The 21,213-nt window shown below is 48.8% G+C and overlaps 1 protein-coding gene across 1 annotated transcript in view; it reads right to left on the bottom strand.

Annotated features, from left to right (window-relative positions):
- OACYL (O-acyltransferase like) overlaps positions 1-21,213 on the bottom strand; it is a 68,111-nt gene that overhangs the window by 32,873 nt on the left and 14,025 nt on the right. Inside the window, exons 2-5 of the mRNA XM_010819015.4 lie at positions 17,476-17,615; positions 16,202-16,286; positions 8,173-8,314; positions 6,647-6,870 (exon numbers count right to left, since the gene is read on the bottom strand). Coding sequence (XP_010817317.3) covers positions 6,647-6,870; positions 8,173-8,314; positions 16,202-16,286; positions 17,476-17,615 — 591 coding nt within the window. The remainder of the gene's footprint in view (positions 1-6,646; positions 6,871-8,172; positions 8,315-16,201; positions 16,287-17,475; positions 17,616-21,213) is intronic.

Raw genomic sequence — 21,213 nt, 5'->3', positions numbered from 1 at the left:
TGTCCCCTCTTGAGCTATCTGTGGCTCTCTGGACTTGGTCTCCCTCCTCTAGGAGCCTCGACTTTCCCTAACAGTCTTGATCTGAGATTGGTGCCCACACCATCTCATAACAGAATAGGCTTCCCGTCTCAGGCCCCAGGAATGCCAAGGCCTGCCCGCCTCCATCATGTTTCACAGAGGGTTAGGCGAAGGGAAACTTAGACATCATTGAGAAGTCACACACTCCCTAAAGCCAGCGTGGGGCTTGAAATGGCATCCCTGGGGCTCGCCCAAGAACGAATCGCTTGCAACAACATCCCTAAGAACGCAGAGCAGCAGAGGCAGCAGCAGCGAAGGGTGCCGGCCTTAGAGTTAGTCGGACACTCCTGGCTCTGAATCTGCCACGTATTAGCTCTGGGACCTCTGTCAAGTGAATTAACTTCTCTGTGCCCAAATCTCCACAACTGCAGAATGGGAATCAAGGTCGATCTTAGAATCGTGGGCTGATCACAGGAATCAAATGAGACAGAGTCACAGCTGCTACCACTCACCAGTTTAAACTCCATTTCTTAAAGAACGGTGAATGCCTTCTACTTAATTTATTCCCTTTCGTTTAAAACAAATTTAATTTGGCTCATCCCGAGAGCCCACGAAGTGTCTGGAATTGCCAAACAGGAGCCTCTGAAACTCAAGCTGGCTCCGGGAGATTCATTGTTTTCTCCAGGACACCGCTGGGTGCCTCAAACGTGAGCACAAGAATTCCTCGCAGAACTGAAACTCATTCACAATCAAGATCAGGCTTATAAACAAGCTCTGGAAATTTAAGTCAATTTCTTAAATGGAAGAACGTAATTAGCATTGTGAGGTTCCAGGGGTTAGGGGGAGTTTTTCCCCTGGGGTCGCTCTCAGAGGTGTCTGCCTGGACGGGAAGCTCACCCTCCTGCTTAGAGGGATTTTCGCTCAGCAGGAGCGGGCATGGGCCTACTCCTCTGGGTTCCCCAGCTCTAAAGGGGAGTCATGAGAGCTGGGCTTTGTCCAGCTCTGCCAGTTCCTTTACCTCTGAACCTGTTTCCTCACTTTTTTTTTCCTAATCAGAATTTTTTTAATTTTATATTTTCTGGCTGGCTGGGTCTGCGGTGCATCGCGGGCTTTTCTCTAGCTGCAGTGGGTGGGGCTCCTCTCCGCTGTGCTGCTCCGGCTTCTCAGGGCAGGAGCCTCTGTTGTTGCCGAGGGAGGGCTTTGGGGCTCCCGGCTTCAGCAGCTGCAGCTCATGAGCTCGGGAGTCTTGGCCTCGGACTCTAGAGCACAGGCCCAGTATAATTGTGGCACACAGGCCCGCTTGCTAGTCGACATGTGGGATCTTCCCAGACCAGGGACTGAAACTGTGTCTCACATCGGCAGGCAGATTCTTTACCACTGAGCCATCAGGGAAACCCTTTCTTCACTTTCAAACTGAGCACACTTTTTGGCAGGGCTGTTGTGAGGTTTCAAGAGCAATATTTGTCAAATATCTGGCCCCAGGCCTAATTTGGCAAGCAAGCACAGAATACATTTGGCTATCATTATTTTTTTTCCCATCTAAATTCCACTTGCGAGTGAACTTAACTAACAGTAGCTACCAGACTGTCTGAAAATAACTGGTCCAGAGAGAAGGCAGACTCTGAGCCCCGTTTCGCTCATTTGTAAATGAAAAGTATCTTAAACCACAGGAGCAGAGGGAGGATCGGGTTAAACAATGCATGCGGTTACCTAAGTGGGATCCCTGGACCAGTAGCTTCAGCATCACCTGGGAACCATCAGAAAGGCGCAGTCCAGCTCCACCCTAGACCGGCGGAATCAGAATCCTAGACAGCTGCGCCCAGGGATCCGACTGTGACAAGCCCTCAGTGATTCTGCTGCTCACCGGGTGTGACAGTGCTTTGAATTTCTGGATCTTCCCAGTGATTATTACTATGAGCCCACTCTCAGTAACTGAGAGCCCAGTATTACTACAAGCCAACTACCAGGACCTACCTGGCAGCTCAGACAGTAAAGAAAATCCGCCTATATAATGCAGGAGACCTAGGTTCGATTCTTGGGTCGGGAAAATCTCCTGGAGAAGGGAATGGCTACCCACTCCAGTATTCTTGCCTGGAGAAGTCCATGGACAGAGGAGCCTGACTGGCTACAGTCCATGGGGTCCCAAAGAGTCAGACACGACTGAGCGACTAACTCTTTCTTTCTACTTTTAGTAACAGACCGTAGAAGAAGAGCCCCCGGGCTGAAGTCCATAGCCATTAACTTCAAGAAAATGTCCTCAAATATTTGTTCCTATCCTTCTCATCTAAATAGTGAAGAACAGGGACTTCCCTGGCAGTCCAGTGGCTAAGGCTCGGCACTCCCAATGTGGGGGCCTGTGTTTAATCCCTGGTTAGGGAACTAGATCCCACACACCCAAGAGTCTGCATCCCACACCTGAAAGATCACACTGCTGCAAGGAAAGTCAAAGACACAGAGTGTTATGCTGATTTAACTTCCTAGAGAGTGTAAAAATAGAGAAAAATGTTGAACCTAAGGGTCTCTCCATCTCGATTATTTCCAAACATTCAGGAATGTGACATTTCACTCTGATAGTCAGTCAGTCAGTTCAGTCCCTCAGTCGTGTCCAACTCTTTGAGACCCCATGAATCGCAGCACGCCAGGCCTCCCTGTCCATCACCAACTCCTGGAGTTCACCCAAACTCACGTCCATTGAGTCAGTGATGCCATCCAGCCATCTCATCCTCTGTCGTCCCCTTCTCCTCCTGCCCCCAATCCCTCCCAGCATCAGAGTCTTTTCCAGTGAGTCAACTCTTCGCATGAGGTGGCCAAAGTACTGGAGTTTCAGCTTTAGCATCATTCCTTCCAAAGAACACCCAGGGCTGATCTCCTTTAGAATGGACTGGTTGGATCTCCTTGCAGTCCAAGGGACTCTCAAGAGTCTTCTCCAACACCACAGTTCAAAAGCATCAATTCTTCAGCGCTCAGCCTTCTTCACAGTCCAACTCTCACATCCATACATGACCAGTGGAAAAACCATAGCCTTGACTAGATGGACCTTTGTAGGCAATGTAATGTCTCTGCTTTTCAATATGCTATCTAGGTTGGTCATAACTTTCCTTCCAAGGAGTAAGCGTCTTTTAATTTCATGGCTGCAGTCACCATCTGTAGTGATTTTGGAGCCCCCCAAAATAAAGTCTGACATTGTTTCCACTGTTTCCCCATCTATTTCCCATGAAGTGATGGGACCAGATGCCATGATCTTCATTTTCTGAATGTTGAGCTTTAAGCCAACTTTTTCACTTTCCTCTTTTACTTTCATCAAGAGGCTTTTTAGTTCTTCACTTTCTGCCATAAAGGTGGTGTCATCTGCATATCTGAGGTGATTGATATTTCTCCCGGCAATCTTGATTCCAGTTTGTGCTTCTTCCAGCCCAGCATTTCTCATGATGTACTCTGCATAGAAGTTAAATAAGCAGGCTGACAGTATACAGCCTTGACGTACTCCTTTTCCTATTTGGAACCAGTCTGTTGTTCCATGTTCAGTTCTAACTGTTGCTTCCTGACCTGCATACATGTTTCTCAAGAGGCAGGTCAGGTGGTCTGGTATTCCCATCTCTTGAAGAATTTTCCACAGTTTATGGTAATCCACACAGTCAAAGGCTTTGGCATAGTCAAGAAATCAGAAATAGATGTTTTTCTGGAACTCTCTTGCTTTTTCCATGATCCAGCAGATGTTGGCAATTTGATCTCTGGTTCCTCTGCCTTTTCTAAAACCAGCTTGAACATCTGGAAGTTCACGGTTCACGTATTGCTGAAGCCTGGCTTGGAGAATTTTGAGCATTACTTTACTAGTGTGTGAGATGAGTGCAATTGTGCAGTAGTTTGAGCATTCTTTGGCATTGCCTTTCTTTGGGATTGGAATGAAAACTGACCTTAAATATAAAAAAAAAATTGCTCCAGCCACAGAACACAGAAATGTCCCATTCTGTGACCACAGGTAAAGGTAGCGGCTGAGAAAGCCAAGGTAACCTTAGTGTCCCCATCAGAGAGGGTCTTACTTTGGGTGAAGAACCTAAAGCTTCAGGGGTGATTCCTGGTACCATCCCTGGTGTGTCTGCCTATGGTCTGGCCTTAAACACAGGCTTGTGGGTTAGCCCTTTTTAAAAATAATTTTACTCATCTATGTATTCACTTTTGGCTGCGCTGGGTCCTCATTGCTGTGTGGGTCTTCTCCAGTTGCGGTGAGTGGTGGAGGGGAGGGTGGCTACTCTCCAGCTGTGGTGCGAGGGCTTCTCGTTGCGTCGGCTCCTCTTGATGCACAGCACAGGCTCCAGGGTGCTTGGGCTCAGTAGTTGCAGCCCCAGACTCGAGAGCACAGGCTGAGCACTACTTGGGCTTCGTTGCTCCGAGGCATGCGTGCTCTACCTGGACGGGGGTTCCAACCCACGCCTTTCTCATTGGCAGGTGGATTCTTTACCACTGAGCCACCAGGGAAGCCCCTGTGCGGCAGCCTCTCAAGCGATGACAAGCAACGATGAGTTCTGATGACTGACTGTAAACTCGCCCTCAAGCTCACACCCTGCACGTAGCAGGCCCCTGGGGCCCAGCTGACCTCCGCGAGGCCCGTGCAGCAAGAGGTCTTGGCCAGTTAAAGCCCCTACCCTTCCCTCCTGCTTCTGGTCTCACTGAGAGAACAAGGGAAAGAACAGCGAGTTAGGAGGAGGGGAGGACACATTATCTCACTGAATTCCTTCAACAAACCCCGTTTTATGTCCCCATTTTACACACGTGGAGACTGAGGCTCCTAGAAGTCGAACAACCTGACCAAGGGCAGAGTCAGAAACTAAAGCAGGTTTGAGAAGAGACTGCTAAGCATGTGTCTTCCTGCCACGTCCACCCTGGAATCTTCTACACTGGCAGCCGGGGAGCAGAGAGAGTTCTTGCATCGTGTCAGGTGAGAAATAACAGAGGGGTCTGAGGCTGAGAAAGATGAAGGCAGGAGGAGAAGGGGACGACAGAGGATGAGATGCTTGGATGGCATCAGCGACTCCATGGACTTGAGTTTGAGCAAGCTCCGGGAGTTGGTGATGGACAGGGAGACCTGGCGTGCTGCAGTCCATGGGGTCGCAAAGAATCGGACACAACTGAGTGACTGAACTGAACTGAGGCTCAAGGCGAGGCCATCAAAACTGTCCTCAACATGTGATGGGGTCATAAGAGAAACGAGAGTAAGCAGATTTATTTTCTGAGGCCTCAGAGGACAAACCAGGGCCCAGAAATGGAAAGAACAGGGCAGCAGGGCTTGATGCTGTGCGGAAGGCTGGCAGTGAACATTTCCGAGGCCTCCCGATTTGGGGAGGAAGTCATACAGCGACTGCTAGGTCTTCTCAGCACTTACATCACCCTGGTACAAACATGCTTTTCCCGTTTTTCTCATTGTTGGGGTATTTTTGCTGGTGCTGCTGCTGTGCTTGTTTTAGCCTGAGGATCCGAGCAGGATCTGATAAAGTCATCACTATGCTTCCACACGGGCCATGTTCCCTGCACCTACTTGAGCACGTGTTCCTATTCTTCTGGTCCGGTCACTGTGATGTTGTTTTGTTTTTTTCCCCTCTCATTGGAGTGAAGGAAGGACAATTATGTGGACCTAAGGGGCTCTGCCAAAAATTATTCCACATCTTCTACTTGGGAAAGCGTTAGCTGCTCTCAGTCATGTCCGACTCTTTGCGACCCCATGGACTATAGTCCGCCAGGCTCCTCTGCCCTTGGAATTCTCCAGGCAGGAATACTGGAGAGGGTAGCTTTTCCCTTCTCCAGGGGAATCTTCCCAACCCAGGGATCAAACCCAGGTCTCCCGCATTGTAGGCAGATTCTTTACCAGCTGAGCCACCAGGGAAGCCCAAGAATACTGGAGTGGGTAGCCTATGCCTTCTCCGGTGGATCTTCCCGACCCAGGAATTGAACCAGGGTCTCCCAGGGTCTCCCGCACTGCAGGTAGATTCTTTACCAACTGAGCTATCAGGGAAACCCAAAAGTAGCGTTGTTTCCACTCTACTTGTGAGGCTATTCTTATTTCAAAATGTGTGTGTGTGTGCATTTGCCCTGCCATATGGGCAGGTGGACAGGAAGGTAAACTCTTGATTTTTAACTAGAACACAACCCCCTGTGAGTTGTGCCCACCCAGCCTCTCGCTGCTCTGCACTGGGCGGTCTGTTCTGCTCCTGGCCCCTCAGGTTGCACACTCACGGCCCCGGTGCCAGCTTGTATGTAAACCGCTTCCATCGGTGCTGCCGGGAAGGTCCTGTGAGTCACCTGCGTAGCTGTGACACTGAAAATGGACGCTGTGCTCACGGGAAGGTCCCTGGAGAAGGACTACAGCGAAACCCAATCGCTGTTCTGACCTAGACTTTCCGTCGTGCAAAGACACACTTGGTAACTGTACCCAAGAAAGAAAGTGGCATTTTCAGCGACCTCGCCTGCGAACACACGGATAGGAGACAAACACCGAACGGTGGAGAGCAGAGACCCACCCTCCCAGCCGGCTTTCGGATGCTGGCAGGCATCACCAGACCCTAGCCCTGCAGGGACTGTTTCCTAACAGCGCCGTCCTCTAAGTCACCTCTCGTGAGTTTGTTAACAGGCCTACTTTTTCCTCCGCTCGGGGTTCCTGATGGTGAGACGGGCGCACAGCCCACCGGCTGGTCTCTGCTTCCTGGCCTGCTCCCCACCGGCGCTCTCAGAGGCAGGCTCCCGTAGGCGGCCGGAGGCTCCTCGGGTTCCGGTGACACCTGGCGGTCTGACCCCCACCCGGTGGCAGCCACGTAGACGGTTCCCGCCAGAGGGAGGGCGAGTCCCAGGAAGCTGAGGACCCTGCAGGAAGATGACACAGGTGTGACTGCGCCTGGAGCACGCCGGCACCGCGGTGAGATGCGGAGAAAGCAGCGCAGGAGAAAACCCGCTCCCACCACTCCTAAACGTGGGCAAGCGGAGACACTTCTAAGGGTTAGGAGTGGCTTCCTAAGAAAAAATAATGAAAGACATTACAAAGTCAAAGATGAACGGATTTCACTAAACTCCTTATGATAACTGTAAATTTTAAAAAACAAAACACCATAACAAACAAAAAGCAATCAAGACACTGAGGAAGATATTTGCAGGTGATACGACTAAGGAGTCATATCCTTCATCCATAGAATGAACTTTAAAAATCAGTTAAGAACCCAGCTCACACAGACATAGAAAGGGGATGAAGAGAATGAATAGCAGCGAACCTGAGAAAGGAAAGCCCTTATCACCAACTTTTTAGTGTAAATTAGGTCCATGTATGTATCTATCAGATTGGCACTGGTTATTATAAAGGGAGCTTGGGTGGCTGGGTGATGATACAGACACGGGCGTCTCTCACTGGAGCAGCAGAATGAGGTTTGCAGGAAAGCTCTTTACCAGAAGACCTGAGCGCTGGGCCAGCAAGTCTGCTGCCCTTAGTATGTCCTAAGGAACCACGTCAGGTGCAACTAAGACTTCACAGGCAAGTCTGCCGAGGTGTCTGGGTGAGAAGCAATGCCTCAAATAAAAGAAATTCAGGGGCTTCTCTGGTGGCTCAGTGGTAATGAACCTACCTGCCAATGGAGGAGACACGGCTTCAATCCCTGATCCAGGAGGATCCCACCTGCCGGGGAGCAGCCAAACCCGTGCACCTCAGTACCGAGCCTGTGCTCTAGAGTCCAGGAGCCACAGCTACCGGCCCGAGCACCCCAGAGCGTGTTTCTGCACCAAGATGAGTCACGGCCACAAGAAGCCTGAGCTCTGCAACCAGAGAGTAGCCCCCACTTGCTGAAACTAGAGGAAAGCCCTCGCAGGAACAAAGACACAGCACAGCCAGATATATACATATACACACATATAAGAAATTCATCGTCAGGGTCACGCGATAGAAACAGAAGTAACTCGGGACAGGACACTTTTCTCAGTGATCCCCAAAGCCCATCACACTTGGGTGTGGCCAGCTTCCTCTGGAACACATTCGAATTTTCTTGTTAAGGTAACAGAGAGCACTGGACAGACGTCACTCAATGAACGACAGTGAAACGGCCGAGTGCAGCTGGTGAGCAGCGGTTGATGAAACAGCCCAGCACACACATCGCAGCCCGGGACTGGGCAGTCTGTACTCACAGACACAGAGCCACAAACGTGTCCAGGGGGAACAGTCCAGTGGCACACCTGGCCACACCCCCGCCAGCCGAGGAGGAAGAGTTCACTGCAAAGAGAGCGAGGGAAGGAGCCCAGAACGAAGACTTTCTGAATCTTAAAATATCTACCAAGAGAAAGGAGAAAAAAAAATAAGATTGCGTTAGTAATACTTTGCTTGGCAATAAAAACATGACACTTTTCCAAGAGCTTTCATATTTATAATTTCAAAATCAAATCTTGACATTACAAAGGGCATCTGGCTTTAATATATCTGATTTACAGGTGGGAAAATTAGAGCTCAAAGATGCTGAAACTCAGAGACCTGGGTACCATAGGCCCAGATGGAGGTGGACTGTGGGTCCTCTGTGTCCTCAGCCTGCCCAGGCTCTGCATCTTTTCCCAGCCCCTGGACAGGGAAAGACAGTCCATGGAAACCCCGTTGCTGCCTCAAATCTTGCTGTGAGCAGGTCCCCACAAGAGAGAAAACTGCAACACGAGGTGTAAAAATAGGGTGCTACGAGCTAGGGGAAGGTGCTGTCTGAGTCTGAACATAAGAGGCACCAGCCGAGGACACAGCTAATCGATCACCGATGGCTCAGGGTGCAGCAGACTCGGGGTTGATCCCTGGCTCGGGAAGATCCCCTGGAGAAGGGAATGGCAACCCACTGCAGTCTTCTTGCCTGGAGAATCCCGGGGACAGAGGAGCCTGGTGGGCTGCAGTCCATGGGGTCGCAGACAGTTGGACACCGAGTGACTGTGCATGAGCATGAATTAGTCGCCACGAGAAATAGTTTGTAAAAATATTACTGGCAACACTGGGGAACAGAGGCCTCAAATGTTAGCGTGCCTCAGAATTACCTGGAGGGCCCAGGAAATAGACTGCTCCCTGCCTCCCCTCACTGCCTAAGAATTTACATTTCTAACATTCCCAGGAGCTCCTGCTGCTAACTGGAATGCATACTTTCAGAATCCCGGTTGGGAAGATCCCCTGGAGGAGGAGGACATGGCAACCCACTCCTGTATTCTTACCTGAAAAATCCCATGGACAGGGGAGCCTGGCGGGCTAATGCCCATGGGTCGCAAAGATTCGGATATGACTGAGTGACTAAGCACAGCAGTTTGAGAACACCAGACCAGGGGACTTGCAAAATCTCAGCAAAGGATGGAGGACACAGTGTGGTCTAATAAAGAACAACACTAAGGACTTCTCTGGTGGTCCAGCGGTTAAGCATCTGCCTTGCCGTGCAGGGCACGCAGGTTCAATCCCTGGTCAGGGAACTAAGATCCCACGTGATGCAGAGTGACTAAGCCCCCACGCCACAAAGAGAGGTCTCACGTGATGCAACGAACATCCTGCATGCCACAACTAAGACCCAAGGCAGCCAACCAAATAACATTTTTAAATAAACATAATAAAATAGCAACACTGTTATAAACAAGAAAAAAACCACTGCCATCAAGTGCCCACTCGCTCTGAGACATGCCTTGGTCATTGTTTTTAATCTGTCAACATCCCTAGAAAGAGCCGTCGTTCACCTTCTTTTACAGACAAGGAAGGTTCTCCATAAATAACTTCATGAGCCCGAGCGCAGCAGTTAAGAACACAGGGTCTGCAGTGTGGGAGTCCACATCCACCCTTGACTATGACCTTGGGCGAGTTAGCCGAATCTCTCTGTGTCTCGGTTTCCCTCTTGGTGAAATGGAGGTAATAGCACCGACTTCACACGGTTGTTGTGAAGATTACATGTAGCCCCAATTCTAAAGCACTTAGTGCCCGCCATTGAGTCAGAGCTCGTCTTTATGACGATTGCCGCCGAGCGGCAGGGCCAGAACTCACCCCAGGTCTGTGGGAACTTGAAGGATGTGGTCTTTTCGTTCCCTCAGACCACCCCAGCTCGCCACACTACCAGACTTGTGTTCAGAAGTGTGGGGTTCGCGCCACCTTGCTGTGTGACTCTGGGCGAGTCCCTTCACTTCTCTGGCTCTCACTCTCTCACATGTGTAACGAGAAAGCGTGGGTCGAACAAAATGTACTCTCGTGCGCCTGCCACCTCCCGGATCCACTGTTCCCATGAGAGTGACCAGAGGCTTTCTGGAATGTTCAAACAGGCCACTTAGATTAATAACGTGTGAGTCCTTGTGAGTCTTCCCGTCACCTGTTAGAGGTGGAGATGGGAAGCAAGAGCTGCCCGTGGATGCTCAGCACCGGCCAAGCACGGGGGGGCTCAGTCAGAGGTCCCCAAGGGCCAGGGCAGCAGATTCCTCATCGTCCAAGTCCAGGTGCTCCCAAGCTACGTCCTGGTGGTACTTTAATTTCCCCAATAAACCCTGACACTGAAAAGAGTGTTCTGACCCGCCGATGCAGCTATTCCCCTCGGAAGTTCTACTCTAACTTCAGTATTTATCTTTGGCTGTGCTGGGTCTTCATTGCTGCTCTGGCTTTGCCTCCTGCGTCTAAATCATGGAGAAGGTGCAACAGACGTCACCTCCCCGGCGCCAGGGGAACCCCTAACCACAGGGTCAGCAGTCTGTCTGTGGATGAAATCTGACACGTTGGGCAGCAGAGTCCAAATTCTGAAGGACATGGGAGACCTAGGTCCTCACTGCTGAGCGGTCAGACCTACAAGATGATAACCTCTTTGTCCACAAGGTGACCACTGTCCCCCCCAGACCCAAACACATTCCAGGCCTTGGCTACTACTGACTATGACGCTCCTAGATCAGCTCTGCGCCATCACCACACCACTCCGTAGTTCGGCAGGGAGTTTTTGACCTCTAAAAAGCTCTGTGTGTGTGTCAGTCACTCAGTCATGTCCGACTTTTTGGGACCTCATGGACTATAGCCCACCAGGCTCCTCTCTCCATGGGATTCTCCAGGCCAGAATACTGGAGTGGGTTGCCATTCCCTTCTCCAGAGGATCTTCCTGACCCAGGGATTGAACCCAAGTCTCCTGCATTGCGGGCAGATCCTTTACCGTCTGGGCCACCAGGGAAGACTTAAATAGCTCTGGCCCAACCCCCAAACCCAAAGAGTGTTGGAAATGTGCGTGTGTGTGCGTGCGTGTGCATGCTGGGGGAGATCTCAGCAAGGCCTGAGCTTGGTCACATTGGAGGTGTCATCAGCTCAGGCCACCAGACTCCAGCCCACCCCTTCTGTGTGGGGCCTGAGTTAAGAGCACACAGGGGCTTCTGCAGGACCCCAGCCCCCCGGCTTCAGCCCCACCCCTTTTCCTCTCCCATGCTCTGTTCCTGGCCCACCAACTGCCTTACGGGCAGATTAGCAAGCTAAATGGGGAACTAGGTATCAGGTAGTGTTCTGGATTAAATTGCGTCCACTCCAGAAAGGTTCAAACCCTAATACCTCTCCCTCTCCCCCAGGAACTGTTGAGTTTGGTAACACTGTGAACATGACCTTATTTGGAAACAGAGTCTTTGCAGAGGAAATCACCTTAAGATGAGGCCACACTAGGCTGGGCTTCCCAGGCGGTGCTAGCGGTGAAGAACCCACCTGCCCAGGCAGGAGACAGACACAGGTTCGATCCCTGGGTCAGAAAGATCCCCTGGAGGAGAGCAACCCACTCCAGGATTCTTACCTGAAGAATCCCATGGGTAGAGGAGCCTGGCAAGCTACAGTCCATGGGGTTTGAAAAGAGTTGGACACGACTGAAGCGACTTAGCATGCATGCATGCATACTAGGTTAGAGTAAGTTCCAAACCCAGTGTCTCTGGTGTGTTTATACAAAGGAGGAAACTCAGACACAGAGAGGTACAGGGAACAGCACTCCACGGTGACGGAGGCAGGGATGCAGGCGACGCCTCGTAAGCCTCCCAGCTGGTGGTGCTTTGCTACCTGTGCCCGTGGAAACGGAACACAGTAAGTGGTACCGAGACACACAGAAGTGAACAGTTAGGGAACTAGCCTAAATCTAGGTTTGTGATGATCACACCTGGATTTCATCTACACTTTCTGGTGCTCCACATTTTCATTCTCAGGAACTCACATGAAGTCTGTTGGTTAAAATTTTATAACATCTTGAGAGTTCCCTGGACAGCAAGGAGGTCAAACCAGTTAATCCTAAAGGAAATCAACCCTGAATATTCATTAGAAGGACTGATGCTGACGCTGAAGCTCCAATACTTTGACCACCTGATTCGAAGAACGGACTCATTGCGGAAGACAATGAGGCTGGGAAAGATTGAGGGCAGGAGAAAGGGGCAACAGAAGAAGAGACCGTTGGATGGCATCACTGACTCAATAGACATGAGTTTGGGCAAACTCCGGGACACAGTGAAGGACAGAGAGCCTGGCGTGCTGCAGTTGCAAAGAGCTGGACATGACTTAGTGACTAAGAATCAACAAATGGCAGCCACACTATGCAGATTTTTGCCCCAAAACGATACATTCTGATCTGCCCAGGATATTTTCCCCTTGCTCTGTTGTGCTACAGACTCATTTCGTCTTGGTTTGCCTGCCAGGGTCTTCCCTTGGGTTGCCTCCCTGCCCTCCTGCTCTACATGAATAAAGAGCCAGCCACTGCTGAGCTGCTTTCCTCCACGTCTGTAGCGGAAATATTGGCAACTCCATCAAAAAGCTTTAAGGAATAGCTGGTAAATCCTTTCCAGATGGGGACCTTTTCCCCTGGGCCCAGGTGCCCCCATTTATACCTGCTGCCTCTGCTCAGAAGCCAGATAAACAGCCTGGCAGAGAGTTCCACTAACACGTTCACCAAGCCAGCAGTGCTCATCCTAAGCAGGGCCCTTCCTTTCTCCAGGTCTTCAAAGAGAATCATCAAGACGTCTTCGTATTGATAACAATTTCTAACCTTCCATTCTATTTTTATATCATCTCTGGCTAAAAAGCTTAACATTAGGCAGAAAAACTAGACTAATCGATGAATTTCTGAATAATAATGACCATTAACTCATTAGAGAGTATTCACTAGATATGCTAATAACAATCTTGAAAATCTATCTTGGCCTCTAGGATATTTACGGCTTATCCAACAAGAATTGAAATTTAAGTTTGATATATAACAACTAGTTTTCTTAAAAAAAAAAAAGTAAATAATGCTTTAAAATCTCTTTTTGCAGATAACATGACCTTGTACATAACAAATCTTAAGGAATACACTAAAAAAACCCTAGAAATAATAAATGAATTCAGCAAGGTTATGGACATGGGACCAAAATACAAAAATCACTTGTATTTCTATACACTAGCAGTGATCAAATCAAAAACAAACCTAAGAAAATGATCCCAGCAGATGCAAACTGTTACATACAGAATGGATAAGCAACAAGGTCCTACTGAATAGCACAAGGACCCATACAGTGATCATGGTTTTCTTTTTAACTCCACCTGAAATATTTGGTTTAGATAGAGAGGTAACATACCTGAAGTTGTTGGGATAATCACAAATTCAGAGGACAGTTTAAAATTATCAAAAGCTGACTGCAATATCAACACTTAAAAGAGGGCCTTTAGGAACTTCCCGGTGGCACAGTGGATAAGAACCCACCTGCCAATGCAGGGACTCAGGTTCAGGCCCTGGTCTGGGAAGATTCCACATGCCTTGGAGCAGCTAAGCCCGTGGGTCGCAGCTACTCAGCCCGAGCGTCACAATTACGGAAGCCCGCGAGTCTAGAGCCTGAGCTCCGCAAGAGAAGCCGCTGCGCTGCGAAAAGGGGTGGCCCCTGCTCGCCACAGCTAGAGAAAGCCCGTGCAAAGTAACGGAGACTCAGAGCAACCGAAAATACAGATGAACTCATTATTTTTTAAAAAGAGGGTTTGCGGGACTTCTCCCGGCTCCAGTGGCTAAGACTCCGAGCTCCCAGTGCAGGGGGCTCGGGTCCAATCCCTGGTCAGGGAGCCGGATCCCACGTGCTGCAGCTGAGCCCTCAAACGGTGCAAGCATCGATGCTCCTGCGCGCCTCCACCAAGAACCGGCACAGCCGAATAAACACTTTTCTAAAAGAGGCTTTTAATAATGTGTGTGACACTGTAATACGATAAGAGAGATATATGCAGTCTTCATCCCCTGTTCCTGCTACGGAGCTCCTGAAGCCCGTGGAACTTCCTGAGTGGTGGGCAGGAAGAGCATCTGTTGTTATTCATTATCAGCCCCTTTGAACCACACTTGAGTTCAGGCTACTACAGTGACTGTGGCAGGAGAGGAGCCGGCTGTCAGAAACCAACCATGCGCTAGGCTTGGGGTTCCAGCCCTGTCCCCATCCTCCAGGAAGCAAAGAGGGGGCTGGGGGCTGAGTCATCGCCAATGGCCAGTGATGGAATCGATCACGCCTACATGATGGACCGTCCGCACAAACTCTAAACAAAGGGGGTCAGAGAGCTTCCAGGCTGCTGAACTCCCCGAGGGCCTGGGAGGGCGGGCACCCTGAGAGGGTGCATACTGTCTGCGCCCCTTCCCCTGTGCCCTGCCCTCTGCATCTCTCCCATTCAGCTCTTCCTGGGTTTTGTCCGTTATAACAGCAGTCCCCAACCTTTCTGTCACCAGAAACTGGTTTCCTGAAGGACAACTTTTCCTTGGAGTGCGGGGGGGACAGGTTCAGGTGGGGAGCGATGGGACAAGGCAGGTAAGGCTTCACCCCCTCGCTCTCTGCTCCCCTCCTGCTGTGTGGCCTGGTTCCTAATGGGGAACAGGGTCCTGCACTTTATAATAAGTCGGTAATAACAAGTCATGTGTTCCCCTGAGTTCTGTGAGCCGTTAGAGCAAATGATCAAATGTGGGGAGGGTTTGACCAGGGGAACCAATCAGAGGAACCACCCAGAGAGGAAGTGTGCATGCTAAGCCTGCTTCGGTCGTGTCTAACTCTTTGTGACCCTAAGGACCGTAGCCCACCAGACTTCTCTGTCCATGGGATTCTCCAGGCAAGAACACTGGAGAGGGTTGCCATGCCCTCCTCCAGGGGATCTTCCCCACCCAGGGGTCGCACCTGCATCTCTCATGTCTTCTGCATTGCAGGTGGGTTTTTTACTACTAGCACCGCCTGGGAAGCCCTGGAGAGGATGTAGGGAACAAATCGGAGCCCTGGGATCCCCTGATTTGCAGGCAAGTTGCGCAGAAGTAATGGGGGGCCTTAGGACCCACTCCTTACAACTGGCATCTGAAGCGGGTGGCCGCCTTGCAGAACTGAGCCCTTAATCTGTGGGGTCAGCACCACCTTCAGATACTCAGCGTCACACCGCATAGTGTGATGAGGAAGCCCACACATTTGGTGGTGGAAGTTTCTGGGTGTAGAGAAAGAGTGTTCTCCTTTTAAAGTGTCACATTAGTTCTTATTCAGATAACCACCTTAAGTACAAAAGACACTAGTAGAAAAAAAATAAATTGTAGGTTTTAAAGCTCTTCCTTTGAAAAATTTGAAAGAGTTCAAGGAAGCCAAGTCGGTTTCCACATGGACTAAAATATTTTCATTCTGGTGGCTAAGGGCAGAGAGTCAGGGCCAGACTCAACGCCAGGATCCACCCCTCTCTGCACAGAGGAAGAGACTGGAGCCGGGGCAGATTAAGTGATTTGCCCAGGATCACACAGCTGGGAGGTGACAACCAGGACCAAATGCCGGCCTCTTAACGCTAATCCATCACAACACATTGGCTTCTCACAGTCCCAGTCCAGAATGGCCTGCTGGCCTTGGCACCTGACCTACTTCTGCAGGTGGGCCACAGCAAAGAGCACACACAATATGGAAACCAGACACCACCCAGTGCCTTTCTTCAGACCTAGCCTGGCAGCTGAGGGTGAGGGAAGAGTAGGCTTAAAATGTTATTATTAATACATAAAGATTCAGCTCCTACCTTCTCTTTAATGTCTTTTTCCTTCTTATCCACTCCCTTCCTATCCTCCACCAGCACTCCCAAAGTCCCTAAACTCCATTAGTCTCGGTTTATTGAATTTATTAGGATGAAAGCTTGGTTCAATCCCAAGAGAATGGCCAGGCGGCTCCAAGAGGCTGGGGGTCTTCAGATCTGACGCGTGTCCCTGGCACTTACCCATCCGAGACATGGCGGTCACGTCCTCTTCACTGCAGGAGTCGGGCACACACACCCCCACGCTGTAGTCAGCTCCATCTTGCCTCTAAGGGTCAATGCAGCCGATTATTAAAAAAGCAGCCACCAGTGTGGGATAGTCTGCCCCAGTGCCGCTCTCTCCTGTATGACAGGTCATTGAGTTAATTCATACAATTTCCGACAAACTTGCCAACTTGCCATTTCTTCGCAGCAGGACATCGTGTTATCAAGTAAAGATTGTGTTAATACATCAAGCCAATAATTAGAATGCCGGTCCCAATAAAGGAAAGATCAAATTATAAATAAAAATTGCTGGGATGCTTCTTCTAAGCATGCATCTTACAGGATTGTATAGGTCTGACCTTTTGTTCTGATATCAAAGCCATTAATCTGCTTTGAAAATAGGGTATGACTTTTGTACTCCCTGATTAAACCCTCAAGCCATCATTGTCAAATCCTCAGCGCAACCAGTAGAGCTGGGTGCTACTCTGCATGTCTCCAAAGGTTAACCGTTGTGAGACCATTTTACAGCATTAACATCAGAGAGCTTGGATTTCGTGTCATTATTTTATATTGTTGTCATTAGCCAAACAGTAATGCATTTTCTTTCAGTGTTGTATGCATACATGAAGTATATCTTTGTATTTAATAAGAGGTTGTGCTGTTCCTAGTTTTTTCTCCCCCCAGAAGTCAAAGAATTAACGTGCTTCGAAGACGGTCGGCCCTGTGACCCTACTCCGTGATGCATTCATAAAGGGCTTGGGCATTTGCTGAGACAGCTTCAGATTCCTGTCTCGGAGCTCAGTTTCTGGGAAAGGGCTATGGGTAATGGGGAGCCCACTTCCTTTCGGTATTCCAAACACTGCCGGTGAGTAAGGAGTTAACGCTCGGGAACACTGGCTGAGACTGGACCTTGGGTTCCCCACAAAGATCATCCAGGGGTCTTGTCCCTGCAGTGTGGTGGGAGGAGCATATGAAGCCCTGTTTGGCCTGCGGACAACTATCTCCTATACCTCCACACTCAGGACGTGCAAGAAAGTTTCTGCCAACTGTTTAAAATTTAAACTTTTTGCAAAACACCTTAATAGCTTTTTTTTTTTTTTTTGAATGAAGATAAGCAATCAGTCCATGGGGTCGGAAAGAGTCGGACACGGACTGAGCAAACACGGACACACACACACAGGCATGTACCGGGTTTCCATCACGAGCTCGGGTCCGCGCGTCCTTGAAGCGCGCACGCGCAGACGCCCGCTCACCTGCGCCACGTGGAGCTTGCAGTAGCGGCCCCGGAAGCGCCCGGCGGGCGCGCGGCTGGAGAGACACTCGCTGTAAGAGCCCAGCCTGTCCACGTTTCCGTCCAGAACGTTGCTGCCCAGCTTCCCGACCGAGTCATACACTGCGTTTCAAACAGAAGAAGTGGGCAGCGTTAGCGTCCTTGCTTCAGATGAATTCATCAGCACTCAGCTCCCCCTTCCAAACCTCTAAAACTTAAAGGAACCGAGAAAGAACAGAGTATTTCGGTAACACTCTCGAGCCTGCGTTCTTCGTCCGGAGCCCCTCTCTTCACCGCAGAGAACCACGATGTATGTTGTCGCGCGCGATTTGTTGCTAAAAAAGATGAAGACTCTGCATTCACGCTCTGGGGAGTAAGAAAGACGTAAGTAAAATTGGTGGCTTTCCTCTCTCCTCTATACACCCAGGAGAAAATACTCTTAAAATTTTTTTTATATACAATTTCGTAGGACCTTATTTTGGAGAGAGGTTTTTGTATGTTTGTTCGTTCGGTTTTTAATCTTGGGAGCAAAAAAGTGCAGTAATCAAGTCCCATAGTTCATGGCTCTCTTAGCCGTGGTCCTATAAAATTCTTAGTTGGTTTGTTTGTGCTCGTATATTTCCTTTCCCCCTTCATTTTAAATAATTCATTTCCTTTCCTCTTTCTTCAACTTTCCCTTTCTCTTTTCCCTCCCCCAATTCCTCCAATGCTTATGTTTGATATGCACCATCTCATTTGTCGTGTTCTTGTCTTCTGTAAGTCTATTTGTCATTTATGTTAAAGGCTTTCTGCTTCAGATCTCCTGTTTCCACGGTTTGGTACTATTTATGGTGTTACTGCAGTGATTTTGGAGCTCCCCAAAATAAAGTCTGACACTGTTTCCACTGTTTCCCCATCTATTTCCCATGAAGTTATGGGACCAGATGCCAAAATTAAAAGACGCTTACTCCTTGGAAGGAAAGTTATGACCAACCTAGACAGCATATTCAAAAGCAGAGACATTACTTTGCCAACAAAGGTCGGTCTAGTCAAGGCTATGGTTTTTCCAGTGGTCATGTATGGATGGGAGAGTTGGACTGTGAAGAAAGCTAAGCGCCGAAGAATTGATGGCTTTTGAACTGTGGTGTTGGAGAAGACTCTTGAGAGTCCCTTGGACTGCAAGGAGATCCAACCAGTCCATTCTAAAGGAGATCAGTCCTGGGTGTTCTTTGGAAGGATTGATGCTAAAGCTGAAACTCCAGTACTTTGGCCACCTCATGCAAAGAGTTGACTCATTGGAAAAGACTCTGATGCTGGGAGGGATTGGGGGCAGGAGGAGAAGGGGACGACAGAGGATGAGATGGCTGGATGGCATCACCGACTCAATGGACGTGAGTTTGAGTCAACTCCGGGAGTTGGTGATGGACAGGGAGGCCTGGCGTGCTGCAGTCTATGGGGTTGCAAAGAGTCAGATACGACTGAGCGACTGAACTGAACTGAACTGGACTGATGGTGTTATTGTGTCCAGAGCTTCTAACTACTGTATAATAATTCATCACCGTTTTACACTTTGCTGTTCTCTGAGTGGTGGACACATAGATGGTCTGTAACCCACAAAAACATGGGGACAAATTCCTCAACTTACATGAGGCTTTAGTTCAGATTTACACCCTGTGGGGGCTTCCCAGCTGACCCTAGTAGTAAAGAACCCACTTGCCAATGCAGGAGACCAGGAGACGGAAGAGATTCGTGTTCCCTCCCTGGGTCAGAAAGATCCCCTGGAGAAGGGAATGGCAACCCACTGTAGTATTCTTGCCTAGAGAATCCCCATGCACAGAGGAGCCTGGTGGGCTATGGTCCATAGGGTCACAATGAGTCGGACACAAGGTACACAAATACCGTGTAAATCCCACCAGATTGTTCCAGAGTGACTGCCCAGACTATATCCTCAGGAATGCTGGTTCCTCTCTGCATGGTCCAGCTTTCCCATTTGTGGTGGTTGATTGATATAAAATGATACCCAGTTACTTAGATTTTTGTTTCTATAATTAAAAATAAGTCAGGATATTTTTGTTCAAAATACCTAAGCCATGTCAGTTTTCTCTTCTGTAAAGTACCTGTTTATATCCTTTGCCCATTTCTTGATGAATTTTCTTTTTTGATTTGCAAGAGCTCCTGATTATTGTGTATATTGGTACTTGTCTACCTGAGTCATCAAAAATACCCTCAGTTATCTGGGAGGGTTTTGGTTTTTTTTTTTAATCTATAATGTCCTTTATTTGATAGAAATCCATTCTTTTGAGACTGTAATTTTTGTTCTATTCTTGAACAGCCTTTGTTCTAGCCAATACTGATGACATAATTTGCAGGACTAATACAAAATGAAAATACAGGGCCTCTTGTTTAAGAATTAATTACGCATTTCAAGATGGTGACAGAAAATCACATTAAAGAAAGCATGGGGCCCCTTTAAATGCGCGGCCCTGTGTGACTGCAAAGGTCTCATGTCTATGAAGCCAGTCCTGGTTCTAATACCAGAACCGTATGGTTTTTATTATTTCGGATTTGAAGTATATTGAGTATTAAGCCTTTAGTCATCTTTGCAAAGTTGAGCCAGTTAATGTTTGTGAACTGCTAGCCATTCATACAAATTTCAGAAAATTCATATTCAGAAAAATTCAGGAAATTTTTAGAAATTGCAAAAAATTTCAGAAAAAAAATTACTGAGCTCTTCAAAATATCCAACTAGAATACTGATTGAAACTGCTTCACACTTACAGGTTATTTGGGGGAAACAGACGTCATTTTTGTATCAAGCCATCACTGGATGTCACACAAGTTACTGAAATCATCTTCTGTGTCCTTATTTATCATTTTGTATTTTTCCATGATAATCTTAAAACAGATTACAGGGACTTTCCCCGGTGGTCCAGGGTTAAGACTCCATGCTTTCACTGCAGGGCCACGGGTTCAATCCCTGGTAGAGGAACTGAGATCCCGCAGGCCGAGCTGCACGGCCCAAAAAAAAAGTTTACATAAACATTCCTAGATAGTGTGTCGTTTGCTATTTTCCTTGGTGTTTTAATTTCAATAGTTTCCAACTGATTGTTGCTTGTGTGGAAAATTGCTATCAATTTTTGTAATTTGTTCTGGAATCTGGAGATTTTGTTGGACTTTCTCAATAGTTCTATGGCCTTATTTATTTCTCTCTAATCATTGGACCACTTTCTCCCCCGCTTTTTTAGTTTTGGAATCAAAGTTATAGTCAAATTTATAAAGTGAGTTGGGCAGCTTTCACACTTTTCATTTTCTGGAACAGCGGTAACGTCCCAGGTGGCCTAGTGGTAAAGAGCCCGCCTGCCAACGCAGGAGACATAAAAGACGCGGGTGCAGCCCCTGGGTCGGGAAGATGCCCTGGAGGAGGGCACGGCAGCCCGCTCCAGTGTTCTTGCCTGGAGAATCCCAGGAGCAGAGAAGGCTGGTTGTCTACAGCCCACAGGGTCACAAAGAGTCAGACACTGCCGAATCGACTTGACGCACAACACACATAATTACAACTGGTTGCTAAGGGTTATGACGCTGGTGATGGTGGAGGGAGGGCGTTGCGCATGTCTACAAAGTGGTTGCAAGAGGTAGGTTTGTGGTGATGAATCCCTGTGTCTTGATTGTGGTATGAGTTACACAGATCTACACGTGTGCTTAAATGATACAGAACTATACACACACATTGCACCAATGTCAG

The sequence above is a fragment of the Bos taurus genome, chromosome 24 (assembly GCF_002263795.3).
Source record: "Bos taurus isolate L1 Dominette 01449 registration number 42190680 breed Hereford chromosome 24, ARS-UCD2.0, whole genome shotgun sequence".
NCBI lineage: Eukaryota > Metazoa > Chordata > Mammalia > Artiodactyla > Bovidae > Bos > Bos taurus.
This window is presented reverse-complemented; position numbering and strand designations above follow the sequence as displayed.